This window comes from Pongo abelii, chromosome 15 (genome assembly GCF_028885655.2).
Source record: "Pongo abelii isolate AG06213 chromosome 15, NHGRI_mPonAbe1-v2.0_pri, whole genome shotgun sequence".
NCBI lineage: Eukaryota > Metazoa > Chordata > Mammalia > Primates > Hominidae > Pongo > Pongo abelii.
This window is the reverse complement of record NC_072000.2, coordinates 38,925,373-38,940,014: the sequence shown is the minus strand read 5'-3', so window position 1 is coordinate 38,940,014 and position 14,642 is coordinate 38,925,373. Positions and strand designations below refer to the sequence as shown.

At 41.7% G+C, this 14,642-nt stretch overlaps 1 protein-coding gene across 4 annotated transcripts in view; it reads right to left on the bottom strand.

Annotated features, from left to right (window-relative positions):
• Window positions 1-14,642, bottom strand: part of PSMA6 (proteasome 20S subunit alpha 6) — a 39,197-nt gene that overhangs the window by 6,790 nt on the left and 17,765 nt on the right. For 3 of the 4 annotated variants that reach the window (XM_054530028.1, XM_009249019.3, XM_054530029.2), the window contains exons 2-3: window positions 2,733-2,827; window positions 1,820-1,901 (exon numbers count right to left, since the gene is read on the bottom strand). In XM_054530028.1, the coding sequence (XP_054386003.1) occupies window positions 1,820-1,901; window positions 2,733-2,827 (177 nt within the window). The remainder of the gene's footprint in view (window positions 1-1,819; window positions 1,902-2,732; window positions 2,828-14,642) is intronic. The other variant, XM_063715560.1, reaches the window with a different exon arrangement.

Below are 14,642 nucleotides of genomic sequence, written 5' to 3'. Positions count from 1 at the left end.
AAGCCAGGCAATTTAGCCAGGCAATTTTCCCACCATATAGACATACATGAGTTAAAGAGAAAGGGTCCGCTATGGCTTTTTCTCCCCCAATCAATACTAAATAACTCATCAACAAGTATATGAAAAAAATTTAAAAACATGAAGCTCTCTACACAGTACTCCCCTTTTATACTGAGCCTTTCATCAGCAGTCAAAATAGTTTCCACAAGTATCCAGTAACTCCCAAAAGAAAAAGCATTAAGGAGGCAGGGCATGATGGCTCAACACTTTGGGAGGCCAAGACAGGCGGATCACTTGAGGCCAGGAGTTTGAGACCAGCCTGGCCAACATGGCTAAATCCTGTCTCTACTAAAAATATAAAAATTAGCTGGGCGTGGTGATGCATGCCTGTAGTCCCAGCTACCTGGGAGGTTGAGGCACGAGAATTGCTTGAACCCAGGAGACAGAGCAGCCTGGGCGACAAAGTGAGACTGTCTCCAAAAAAAAAAAAAAAAAAAAAGCCTTGAGAGAGAATAATCTTTCTTAATCTTTGTTTTTAGGCTTAAATTAGTTTTTCATTTATTTTTCAGAGATGGGGTCTTGGACTGGCGCCCAGTGAGCCATCATAGCTCACTGTAGCCTTGAATTCCTTGGCTCAAGTGATCCTCCTGCCTCAGCCTCCTGAGTAGCTAGGACTACAGGTGTGTGCCACCATACCAGCTCATTTTTTTTTTTCTTCTTCAGATGGAGTCTTGCTCCGTTGCCCAGGCTGCAGTACAGTGTCATGATCTTGGCTCACTGCAACCTCTACCTCCCGGGTTCAAGCGATTCTCCTACCTCAGCCTCCCGAGTAGTTGGGATTACAGGCACCTGCCACCATAGCTGGTTAAGTTTTTTGGTATTTTTGTTTTTATTTTTTGACACAGTCTCACTCTGTTGCCCAGGCTGGAGTGCAGCGGTACAATCTCAGCTCACTGCAACCTCTGCCTCCCGAGTTCAAGAAGCAATTCTCCTGCCTCACCTTCCTGAATAGCTGGGATTACAGGTGTGCATACGCCACCATGCCCAGCTAATTTTTGTATTTTTGGTAGAGATGGGGTTTCACCATGTTGGCCAGGCTGGTCTCAAACTCCTGACCTCAAATGATCCGCCTGCCTCGGCCTCCCAAAGTGCTGGGATTACAGGTGTGAGCCACTGTGCCCAGCCTTTTTCTGTATTTTTAGTAGAGACGGAGTTTCACCACGTTGGCCAGACTGATCTCGAATTCCTGACCTCAAGTGATCCGCCTGCCTCGGCCTCCCAAAGTGCTGGGATTACAGGTGTGAGCCACCGTGCCTAGCCCCCAGCTAATTTCCAAATTTGTTATAGAGATGGAGTCTCAACATGTTGCCCAGGCTGGTTTTGAACTCCTGGTCTTAAACAATCCTCTCACCTTGGCCTCCCAAAGTGCTGGGATTACAACTGTGAGCCACTGTGCCCAACCTAAAATAATTTTCATAATAATTCTCACTCACTTCTAACCAATGCCATTATTACCAGGTTTGAGATATACTGAGTTAGGTCCCCTTAAACTACTAACTATAGCTGAAATAAGATAAAATCATCTGTGAAAGGGCCCTCAGCCCAGTTTCTCTGATAGTAGCATAAGCATCTAATTCTATTATAGGTATAATTTCAAAAAAGCTCACAATACTCTTAAAATATTGATACTAGTCTTAGAAGACTGCAAATCCACTCATGGCACCTGAAAATCAGGCAATACGTTTAAAATTAATACAAAACTCAAAATTTGAAGAAAATAACAAAAGGCTTGCATATCTACAGATGTCTAGCTAATTACCTGTCATTCCGGTCATCACACAACCAATGTTTTCAGTTATCTTGAATAAGTGAGTCACTGTGCTGGAATCCAATAATTTGTCCTAATAAACAAAATAAACAAAGATAATTTTTAAAAAAATGTACAGGTTTCTGTGTAGTTATAAAAAAAATTATGTTTTTATTTTTAATTTGCCCTGCTTCTTGGAGAAAACAATACTATGGAACCATAAAAATAAACTGTATAATAAATGTCTTCTGATCATTTTATAGTTAAATCAATTTTTAAAAAAGGGTTTCGAGGGGCTCTATTTACCTTTTCTAGATGATACTTTTCCTGTGGACAAGCAATAGCTTAATAAAAATTTGTCTCAAGGTCCCCAAAGACAAAAGACTTAGAAACACCGTTATGCTTATAATCACACCATGAAGTTTAATAAGTTAATTCTGTCCACACAGCTGAACTGTATATAGACGTTCAACAGACACTTCTTGGATGACACGAAAGCAGGGTCAAAGCAAGATTATGTTAATATTTGTATATAAAAATACACTTTTCTACAAACCCATGAAAAATTCTTTTTTTTTTTTTTTTTTTTTTTGAGACGGAGTTGCACTGTTGTTGCCCAGGCTGGAGTGCAATGGCGTGATCTCGGCTCACCGTAATCTCCACCTCCCAGGTTCAAGTGATTCTCCTGCCTCAGCCTCCTGAGTAGCTGGGATTACAGGCATGTGCCACCACGCCTGGCTAATTTTGTATTTTTAGTAGAGACAGGGTTTCTCCATGTTGGTCAGGCTGGTCTAGAACTCCCGACCTAAGGTGATCTGCCCACCTCAGCCTCCCAAAGTGCTGGGATTACAGGTGTGAGCCACTGCACCTGGCCGAAAAATTCTTATATTCTGCAATTATTAACTATTTGGGCAGTATTACTTACAGGTACTTTCTTCTGTGTGACAATTACTGCACAGTCTTTCCCTCTGACAGCTACTGATGTAAGGCCACCCTGGTTAATAGCCTTAAAAGCATATTCTGGAAAACAGAACAGTTTTTTTTTAAGTTGGAATAAATTATTGTAGATTCCTGCAATGAAATAATAGTCATTAAAAAGAATGAGAAAGAGCTACATGAACACAGAATGCTCATATAGCATTCCAAGATGTGCAAAGTCAAAATAATAACAATGACCACAAGTCACAGTTAAACCAACTCCATTTCTTCCATTTTCATTTTACTGAAATTATTTTCCTTAGGCTGATGCACCCAATTCCCAATAAAGTTTTTTTTTTTTTTTTTTGAAACAGAGTCTCACTCTGTCACCCAGGCTGGAGTGCAGTGGTACGATCTTGGCTCACTGCAACCTCTGCCTGCCAGGTTAACGCTAGTCTCCCGCCTCAGCCTCCTAAGTAGCTGGGATTATAGGCGCGTGCCACCACATCTGGCTAATATTTGTATTTTTAGTAGAGACGGGGTTTCCCTGTGTTGGCCAGGCTAGTCTTGAACTGACCTCAGGTGATCCACCTGCCTTGGCATCCCAAAGTGCAGGGATTACAGGTGTGAGCCACCACTCCCCGCCCCAATAATGGTTTAATTTTTATCATACTGCATCTTTATCGATGATGTTTTGTCATTTTAAAAGTTTTTTTGTGGTCACTATTTCTAAGTCTGGTTTTCCCAGGTCAAATTTAGCTGCTTTAAATTTTTTCTAGACTTAATACTTTTGTTAACTTTTGCTCAGTAACTAATTTGACCACATACAGTTTTAATTGCTGTTTGATTATTTTGCATTGATTTCTGTCTACCAAGTTGAATATTTCTGGATCATGACTTTTGCAATTTTTGTGTTACCTACAACATATGACTCTTTTTTTTTTGAGATGGAGTCTCGCTCTGTCACCCAGGCTGGTGTGAGGTGACACGATTTTGGCTTACTACAACCTCTGCTTCCCAGGTTCAAGAGATTCTCCTGCCTCAGCCTCCTGAGTAGCTGGGATTACAGGTGCACACCACCATGCCCAGCTAAGTTTTTGTGTTTTTAGTAAAGATGGGGTTTCACCACGTTGGCAAGGCTGGTGCCGAACTCCTGACCTCAAGTGATCCGCCCACCTCGGCTCCCAAAGCTTTAGGATTACAGGCGTGAGCCACCACACCAGGCCAACATATGACTCTATCTATAACAAACCTCAGCTTATGCACTTCTAGCTGCTATCAATCCATTCTATTGGTTAAAACACTAGGATCAAAATAGTAGTTTACAAAATCACTACTTTGGCACCATGTAGTATAATTGATAATGGTTGTCTTTGGACAGTAAGATGACAGATCTTGCTCTGTCACCCAGGCTGGAGTGCAGTGGCATGATCTTGGCTCACTACAACCTCTGCCTCCCGGGCTCAAGCGATTCTCCTGCCTCAGCCTCGTCCTGAGTAGCTGGGATTACAGGTGCCTGCCACAACACCCAGCTAGTTTTTGTATTTTCAGTAAAGACAGGGTTTCACCATGTTGGCTAGGCTGGTCTTGAACTCCTGACCTCAGGTGATACGCCTGCCTCAGCCTCCTGAAGTGCTGGGATTACAGGTGTGAGCCACTGCACCCGGCCCAAATTTTTGTTTTTTTTTAAAAATTTTTAGTAGAGATGAGGTCTCACTATCTTGCCCAGGCTGTTCTTGAACTTATGAGCTCAAGCGATCCTCCCATATCAGCATTCCAAAGTGCTGAGATTACAGGTGTGAGCCACCAGGCCAGCCTCTGCAATATTTAAATTTAATAATAGACACATATTTTGGTGGGTTTTGAGATAGGGTCTTGCTCCGTTGCCTAGGCTGGAGCACCAGGGCATGATCATAGCTCACTGTGCAGCCTTGACCTCCTGGGCCCAAGTGATCCTCCAGCCTCAGCCTCCTGAGTAGCTGGGACCACAGGTGTATACCACCACACCCAGCTAATTTTCAATTTTTTTTCTGTAGAGATGGAGTCTTCCCATGTTTCCTAGGCTGGTCTCAAACTCCTGGACTCAAGCGATCCTCCCACCTCAGACTCCCAAAGTGATGGGATTACAGGGATGAGCCACCATGCCTGGCCTGTTTATTTTATTTTTAGTTAAAAATAGATATGGGGTCTTGCTATGTCGCCCAGGCTGGTCTCAAACTCTGGCTCAAGTGATCCTCCCACCTTAGGATTACAGGCACGAACCACTGTACCTGGCCTGGGCACATATTTTGTAATCAGGGGAAAAGCAACAAAAATCAATACATGCTCATGGTAGAAAATATGAAAACACAGAAGATAACTTTTAAATAATTATTCATAATCCCAATCATTATTTACATTTTGACATGTAACAGATTATTTCAAAATTCTGTCTTCGAGCGTTATTCTGGGCACTGAGTCTGAGCCAGGGCCTCATCTGTTCAAAAAGCCACAGGTGATGAGGACCAGCTGAGAAAGCTAGTGCCTATCAGGCTAAAGAATCTCTTTTAATAGAAACTGTAATAAATCATCAAATATTTCTAAATGGCTAAATATTTAAGAGAGAACAAAAGAACAGAGCAAAAATGATTCTAGAAAAATCGCCTTAAAGGAAATCCTCAGCTGGGTGCACTGGCTCACACCTGTAATCCTAGCAATTTGGGAAGCCAAGGTGGGAGGACTGCTTGAGCCCAGGAGTCCGAGGCCAGCCTGGGCAACATGGCAAGACCCTGTCTCTACAAAAAAATGTTAGCCGGGCATGGTGGTGCACCTATGGTCCCAGTTCCTTGTGGGGCTGAGGCAGGAGGATCACTTGAGCCCAGGAGGTCGAGGCTGCAGTGAGCCATGCTCACACCACTGTACTCCAGCCTGGGCAACAGAGCAAGACTCCGTTTCAAAAAAAAAAAAAAAAGAAAAGAAACAAAAGAAAAGAAATCATCAAATATGGCTTGGATTTAACTGGTTTTATCATGATTATCATTACTGAGCAAGAGACAGCATCTTGCTCTATCACCCAGGCTGAGTGCAGTGGCACAATCATAGCTCACCACAGCCTCAAACTTCTGATTCAGACCCTCCCACTTCAGTCTCCTGAGCAGCTGAGACTACAGGTGGGTATCACCATGCCTAATTTAAAAGAATTTTTTAGAGATGGGGTCTCACTACATTGCCCAGGCTGGTCTCAAACTCTTGGCCTCAAATGATCCTCTTGCCTCGGCTTCTGCAGTAGCTGGGATTACAGCAGGTATGAGCCATAACCCCCAATTTAATTGGTTAATTATAACAGCAAAATTTTACCATCCCATTACACTACAAATAACTTTTTTTTTTTTTTTTTTTTGAGATGGAGTCTCACTCTGTCGCCCAGGCTGGAGTGTAGTGGTGCGATCTTGGCTTACTGCAACCTCTGCCTCCTGGGTTGGAGCAATTCTCTTGCCTCAGCCTCCCCAGTAGCTGGGATTACAGGTGTGCACAACCACGCCCAGCTAATTTTTGTATTTTTAGTAGAGATGGGGTTTCACCATGTTGGCCAGGCTGGTCTTGAACTCCTGACCTCAGGTAATACACCCACCTCAGCCTCCCAGATGCTGGGATTACAGGTGTGAGCGACCGTGCTCAGCCTACACTACAAATAACTTCTAAAATATAGCTGGTGCCTCGCTATTTGTGGGGATTGGTTCTAGGACCTCCCATGGATTCCAAAATCCACAGAAACTCAAGTCTCTGATATAAAATGGCACCGTATTTGCACATCGCCTATGTATATCCTCCTGTATACTTGAAATTATCCCTAGCTTGGCCAGGCGTGGTGGCTGACACCTGTAATCCCAGCACTGTCGGAAGCAGAGACAGGCAGATCACCTGAAGTCAGGAGTTCAAGACCATCCTGGCTGACATGGTGAAACCCCATCTCTATTAAAAATACAAAAATTAGCCGGGCATGGTGGCAGGTGCCTGTAATCCCAGCTACTCAGGAGGCTGAGGCAGGAAAATCGCTGGAACCTGGGAGGCGGAGCTTGCAGTGAGCTGAGATTGCACCACTACACTCCAGCCTGGGCGACAGAGCGAGACTCCGTCTAAAAAAACAAGAAAGAAATTATCTCTAGCTTACACAACACTAGCTAATAGAATGTAAATGCTAAATAGTTGTTATACTACATTGTTTAGCGAATAATGACAAGAAAAATATCTGTACATGTTCACTACAGGAGCAATTTTTTCCCTGAATATTTATGATCTGCAGCTGGTTGAATCCATGGATGACGAACCCATAAATATGGAGGGCTAGCTGTACAACTTTCAAACTGCTTCTTGATTCTGATCCTGATATGGCTAATAAAGCTTCTATCAGATCAGCCCTCCACAAATAAAAAGTACTAACTCTAAACAAAACAACAACCACCTAAAGACACCACAAAGTCAGATTCTAGAGGGGAAGTCAACAGTTGGGAGAAAGGAATGGCATGAGTTGAGTTTCCCATTTTTGTGGCTCATAATCTGAGAGCAGTAAAGGCTGAACTCCCACAGAAAACTCAGTCTTTTTGGCCTGAAGAACTAGAGAACGATTTGGGGTAACAATAGCTGCCAGAAAACAAGGGAGAGAAACAAGAGCACTAGAGAGTGAGAGTCCCAACTTCTATGTATAAACACTGCCCAATCCATAACAACACACACAAGGCAGACTCCAAGTGGCCTAGTTAAGGATAAAAGAAACCGAGTGAGATTTAAGATGCCACCCAAGAGACAGACTTTGTAGCTTGAGAATAACCAAAGTAACTGCCTATTAGAACAAAACAAGTCAATACTCTTTGGAGAAATATAACAGAATCCACAGTCTTCATAAAATAACATTCATAAATGTCCAGGATACAATCCAGAACTCTCAATATACCAAAAAACAAATCAAGTCAAACTAAAAAACCAAAACCAAAACCAAACAACAAAAACCAGGAATATTGTGTTTAATTCTCAAAAAGAACAATCCTGAGATGACCCAGATGTTGCTGTATTAGCAAAGATTTAAAAACAACCATTATAACTATGCTCAATGACATGATGGAAAATGTTCTCAAAATGAAAAATGATAGGAAATCTCAGCAAAGAAAAAATGAAAGAAGCAAAAGGAAATTGTAGAACTGAAAAATATAATACGTAAAATTTAAAAATTCACCAAATGGACCTAACTGTAGAATGGAGGTGAGAAAGGAAAGAGTGAGTGAATATGAAAATGTATCAAATGATCCAATCTTAAAAAGGCAGAAAAATTAGTTGAAAAAAACAATGAATCTGTGGGTCTACATCAAAATGTGTAAGATATGTATAACTGGAGTCCTATAGGGAGAGCAAAGAATGGAGAAACAAAATCTGAAGAAATAATGGCTAAAAATGTTAAAAATATGGCAAAAGACAAAAAAACTTCAGATTAAAGAACCTCAGAAAACTCCAAGCAGAATGAAAACAGATAATCACATATAGATTCATTATGGTCCAATGTCTGAAAACCAAAAACAGAAAAAATTTTGAAAGCAGAGAAAAACAAACTAAAAACATAAAGAAACTATGACATAATAAATGTGTGTTGTTTAAACACCACTAAATTTGTAGTGATTCTGGCTGTGTGTGATGGCTTATGCTTGTAATCCCACCACTTTGGGAGGCTGAATGGGGAGGATCGCTTGAGCCCAGAAGTTTGAGACCAGCCTGGACAACATGGCCAGAAATCAAGAAATGGTAACAGACAACAAGAGAAAAACCAGCTAAGTCAAAAACTGGTTCTTTGAGCCAATAAAATCATTAACCCTCTGGTAGGTTGGTAAATGCATCCCCAAAAGATATCTATGTCCTAGTCCCTGGAACCTGTGAATGTTACCTTATATGGCAAAAGCAGGCAGAGGGTCTTTAGAGATGTGATTTTTTCCTAGGAAAAAAAAATTCTAGTAACACTTGATCTTCAATCCCACAGAGCGACTGGCCACAAAGAAAAAAATCACCTAAGCTGAGCAGGTGTTTTGCAGTTTTCCACAGGTCCCACCATTTCCTGTTATCTTTCACCCAGCCTGTTTTACTCACTGGCATTACTTATCTGGTCTGTGTAAGCATTTGTGTCCGTCATCCCCGAACTAAATAAATGAATACATGCTTATTGCTTAAATAATGCAAAAGGTAAAAGCCACAAGAGTATCTTCCCTACCATATAAACTTTTGTCCCACAAAATAAAAAACATTTTACATATAAAAAAAATGCTTCTCAACAGAGAATGCACCTGTGAATTTGCCAGGATTCATTAAGGGGGCCCTCGTTCTTTATATAGACCAGTGCTGCCCAACAGAAATTTCTGTGATGCTGGCAATGTTCTATATTTGCAATGTCCAATATGATAGTCATTAGTCATATGTGGCTATTGAGCACATAAAATGTGGCTAGTGTAACTGAGCAACTGGATTTTAAAGTGTTTTTTTTGTTTTTTTTTTTTTTGAGATGGAGTCTCACTCTGTCACCCAGGCTGGTGTGCAGTGGAGCAATCTCGGCTCGCCGCAACCTCTGCCTCCCAGGTTCAAGCGATTCTCCTGCCTCAGCCTCCTGAGTAGCTGGGATTACAGGCACACACCACCACACCCAGCTAGTTTTTCTGTATTTTTAGTAGAGACGGGGTTTTACCATGTTGGCCAGGCTGGTCTCAAACTCCTGACCTCAAGTGTTCCACCCGCCTCGGCCTCCCAAAGTGCTGGGATTATAGGTGTGAACCACTGCGCTCAGCCAAATTTAAAGTTCTTTGTTAAGAATATCATTCCTACTCTTCCTCTCCTACTTCTCTGAACTTCCCTTCTCAATCTTCTTCACTGCTTTCATCTCTTCAGCCAGCTCCTGAAATACTGGTATTTCCCAGAATTCTATTATTTTCTCCATCCCCGGATGATTTTACCCTATACCACAGATTTAGCTATAACCTAGATAATCACTACTATCTGTCATCTCTAGCTCTGGACTTATAATTACAAATGTCTATTTCTTTAAATACCTATGCCTATTAGCCACAGACATGTCTAAAAATAAACTCTTCCTATTTATAAACCTGCTTTTCTTACAGTCCTTATTTCATAATTGTATTACTAACCACTCAGTTTTTCAAGCTACAAACCTGGGTTATCACTCTTGACTCTAACCTCCTGCCCTTTCCCAAGAAATGCCCATTCTTATACCTAGGATTTGCTTTAACATACTCTAGAAGAGAGGGGAAAGTGCGTGGGAAAGGGAGAAAACAAGACTGACAAAATATTGACATCAGATGAAGCTGAGTGATGAGTACACGAAGGTCACTGTACTAGTCTATCTACATTTGTCTAAAGTATTCTATAATAAAAATTTGAAAAATAAGCTCAAGAGACCCCTCCATCCTTTCTCTCTTATTACCTTAATTCACTCATTAGGGCTTATATGAATTACTGATACTGAGCAAACCTCTTCTAATTGTTCTTCCTGCCACCAGTCCCCTTTTTATTTTCTTTTCTGAGACAAGGTCTCACTCTGTTGTCCAGGCTGAAGTGCAGTGGTGTGAGTGTAGCTCACTGCAACCTGAAACTTTCGGCTCAAGCGATCCTCCTACCTCAGCCTCCAGAGTATGTGGGACAACAGGTGTGTACTACCACACCTGGCTAATTTCATTTTATATATTCTGCAGAGACAAGGTCTTGTTATTTTGTCCAAGCTAGTCTCGAACTCCTGGCCTCAAGCAATCCTCCTGCCTTAGCCTCCCAAAGTGTTGGGATTCCAGGTGTGAACCATCAGTCCCTTTCTAATCCCATTTCTACACTCAACTCTCCTATTATTTTACTTAATTACCTTGCCATTCTTAAAGACCCCTGCTAGCTCTGTCCAAAACACATGGAACAAAGTCCAAACTCTAGCGTGGTACTCAAGCCCCTTCAAAATATTGCTATAATTTACTCTTTCAGTTGTTACTGTCTATACTCCATTCACACTGACTGATCTATGCACTGGTCCCCCAAATTTCCTTATTTAATCTTCATCTGGGCCAATTCATCTCTGAGAAGCCTTTCCCGGCTCTCCTAGGCAGTTAGTCACTTCCTATAATACCTTTTTTGTACTATTTATTACTCATCAAGCTGCACTGTAATTTCAGTAAAGGTCTGTATAAATGAATCCCCATTTTAACACTACCACCATGAAATGTTTTATAATGATTTCCAGAAAAATGGAAACTGCCAGAGCAAAAAATCTAGACAACTCAACGCCTAAAGAGTATCTTTTAAAGAAACACTGGCAGCGTAAACAGTAATATCACAGTTTAGAGCAGATATGGACAACCTATTGTATATGAAGGTCAATTAAGAAAAAAGAGGCCCGGCGCGGTGGCTCACGCCTGTAATCCCAGCACTTTGGGAGGCCGAGGCGGGTGGATCACTTGAGGTCAGGAGTTCAAGACCAGCCTAACCAACATAGTGAAACCCTGCCTCTATTAAAAATACAAAAATTAGCCAGGTGTGGTGGCAGGCGCCTGTAATCCCAGCTATTGGGGGTGCTGAGGCAGAATCGCTTGAACCCAGGAAACAGAGGTTGCAGCAAGCTGAGATTGCATCACTACACTCCAGTCTGGGCGACAGAGTGAGACTCCGTCTCAAAAAAAAAAAAAAAAGAGGCTGGGCACTGCGGCGGCTCACACCTATAATGCCAGCACTTTGGGAAGTGGAGGCAGGAAGATCAGTTGAACCCAAGAGTTCAAGACCAGCCTGGGAAACACCAAGATGTCATCTCTACTAAAAATAAAAAGTTATCTGAGCATGATGGTATACACCTGTACTCCCAGCTACTTGAGAAGCTGAGGCAGAAGAATTTCTTGAGTGCAAGAGTTTGAGGCTACAGTGAGCTATGATCACACCACTGCACTCCAGCCTGGGCGACAGAGTGAGACCCTGTCTCAAAAAATAAATAGCTGGACGCAGTGACTCACGCCTATAATCCCAGTGCTTTGGGAGGCCGAGGCAGGTGGATCACTTGAGGTCAGGAGTTTGAGACCAGCCTGGCCAACATGGTGAAACTCTGTCTGTACTAAAAATACAAAAATTAGCCAGGCATGGTGGTGCGTGCCTGTAATCCCAGCTACTCAGGAGACTGAGGCAGGATAATCGAGTTAACCTGGGAGGCGGAAGTTACAGTGATCTGAGATTGCGCCACTGTACTCCAGCCTGGGCAACTGAGTGAAACTCTGTCTCCAAAATAATAATAAAAATAGAGAAATACAGATAAAAATAATAGTTTATGGGCAGCATTTTAAAAGGATATTTATTTTTTAAAGTCAGGATTCAAATGTTGGCAACAGTACTTAAACACTATTTATATGACCAAAGATTTTGGTTTGGGCTAAAATTTTGGAAACTTACAAAACTCTAAAACTGAGTAAACTATTCTTGAATGTCCAAGATTATGCAAGAAAATAATAAGTCACAGTTCACTTTCCCTTTTTTTTCTTTCTTTTTTTGAGATGGAGTCTCGCTTTGTTGCCCCGGCTACAGTGCAGTGGTGCAATCTCAGCTCACTACAACCTCCACCTCCCGGGCTCAGGCAATTCTCCTGTCTCAGCCTCCCTAGTAGCTGGGTCTACAGGGGCACACCACCACATCCAGCTAATTTTTGTATTTTTAGTAGAGATAGGGTTTCACCATGTGGGCCAGGCTGGTCTTGAACACCTGAACTTAGGTTATCCACCTGCCTCGGCCTCCCCAAGTACTGGGATTATAGGTGTGAGCCACTGTGTCCGGCCCCATTTTCAAGTTTTTAAATGGGAAAAATTATAATGCATTAAACTCGACTCCAAGCCCCCAATTTTCTAAATCTTAAATACACAGTAAAATACCTAAGTATTAGATTGAACCACACGAAACTGCCATTTTTATAGGTTAAAAATTAGTCAAAGACCAGCAGTTTCATGGTTCAACCCAACAACAAACCATTAGGTTAGGAAGTAAATTGCTTCCTTGCTCAAACAAAATGGTATCAACAGTTATTTTGTATGTAGAAATGTCATTTCCATAGTAATATCTTATTTGCTTTGTTTCCTTCCCTACCATTTTCCCAAACACTTCATCAATTTCTCTGGGATTCATTTGTATACTAGAAAAATACAGGGGCTAAACATAAAAGGCACAGTGGCAAAATGTTCAGGACAGGCACACGATGCAAGACAATGGCTCACAGTGTGCACAGCTCAGGCTGTGAGAACAACAGCAGAGATGTATATTCCCTTTATGTCACTCATCAGGCGTTGCAAAGCATTTACAGGTGATTCTGAGGTCCTACCAATTATTAGAAATGTAACTCAAGACTTTTTCCACCTATAATTTTGTTTAGAATGCTGTAGAGTTTCGGGATGTAAATATGCTTTTCTCCCATATAAACGTGGGCTTGAAAAATAAAAATGAATTGAGAGATACATATTCTATGAATTATTAAAAAACAGGCCTCACGGTGGCTCACGCCTGTAATCCCAGCACTTTGGGAGGCCAAGGCGGGTGGATCACGAGGTCAGGAGACTGAGACCATCCTGGCTAACACGGTGAAACCCCGTCTCTACTAAAAATATAAAAAATTAGCCGGGCTTGGAGGCAGGCGCCTGCAGTCCCAGCTACTGGGGAGGCTGAGGCAGGAGAATGGCGTGAACCCAGGAGGCGGAGTTTGCAGTGAGCAGAGATTGCAACACTGCACTCCAGCCTGGGTGACAGAGTGAGACTCAATCCCCCCGAAAAAAATAAAAATAAAAATAAAACAAGGGATGTTCTACTGGGGCAAAGAAAGTATATTCATATTCAATTTCAACGCTGTGCGGCAAAAAAAAAAAAACTTTGTTAAGATTTTTTTGAAGCTGCTTATTTGCTTTTCCCTAAACTTGTAGGCTACATAATTGAGATGTGTGGTTCACTATAAAGTGCCTCCTAACCTTTTACTCTTTAGAACAGTGATTCCTCAAGGGGATGGGGTCATTAGAAATCTTGGCACTGGGGGAGGGGAGAGAGAGGGAGAATATGAGGTTTGAAAATACAGCAGTATTTGATCCCATCACTTTTTTTGTGTAGTTATATATTTATGTATATATGCACATGTATGTATGTATGTGTATGCATGCATACACATGCAGTGAATTTCAAATCAGATTCAAGGAGGGCATGAGAAGCCTGGGTTGAGAAATATTGCTTTGAAATAAGAATATTTTTTAAATTGCAAAAGAAGCAAATGGTAGGTACTTCTCAGTCATTTGTGAAATTTCTGACTCCATTTACATTAGCCATTTGTTTCTTCTTGACAGTATCCCCTACAGAAAATACTAATTGAAGGCGGGGCATGGTGGCTCACGCTTGTAATCCCAGAACTTTGGGAGGCCAAGGTGGGCAGATCATGAGGTCAGGAGTTCGAGACCAACCTGGCCAACATGGTGAAACGCTGTTTCTACAAAAAATACAAAAATTAGCCAGGTATGGTGGCAGGCGCCTGTAATCCCAGCTACACAGGAGGCTGAGGCAGGAGAATCACTTGAACCCGGAAGGCGGAGGTTGCAGTGAGCTGAGATCACGCCATCGCACTCTAGCCTGGGTGACCGAGCGAGACTGTCTCAAAAACAAACAAACAAACAAAAAAAACAAAAAAAACACCCAGAAAACATTGAGTGCTTACTATATATACCGGGCAATGTTTTAAATGCTTTACATTTATTAACTAATTAAACCCTTAAAGCCCTATAAGGTAGGTGGTTATTATCTTTATTTTACAGATAAAAAGTTCTTAGAGTTGGTATGCAGTAAGGACTTGAACTCAGGAATTCTGTCTTCAATACACAATGACACTTCTACATTTTATTTTCAGTATGTC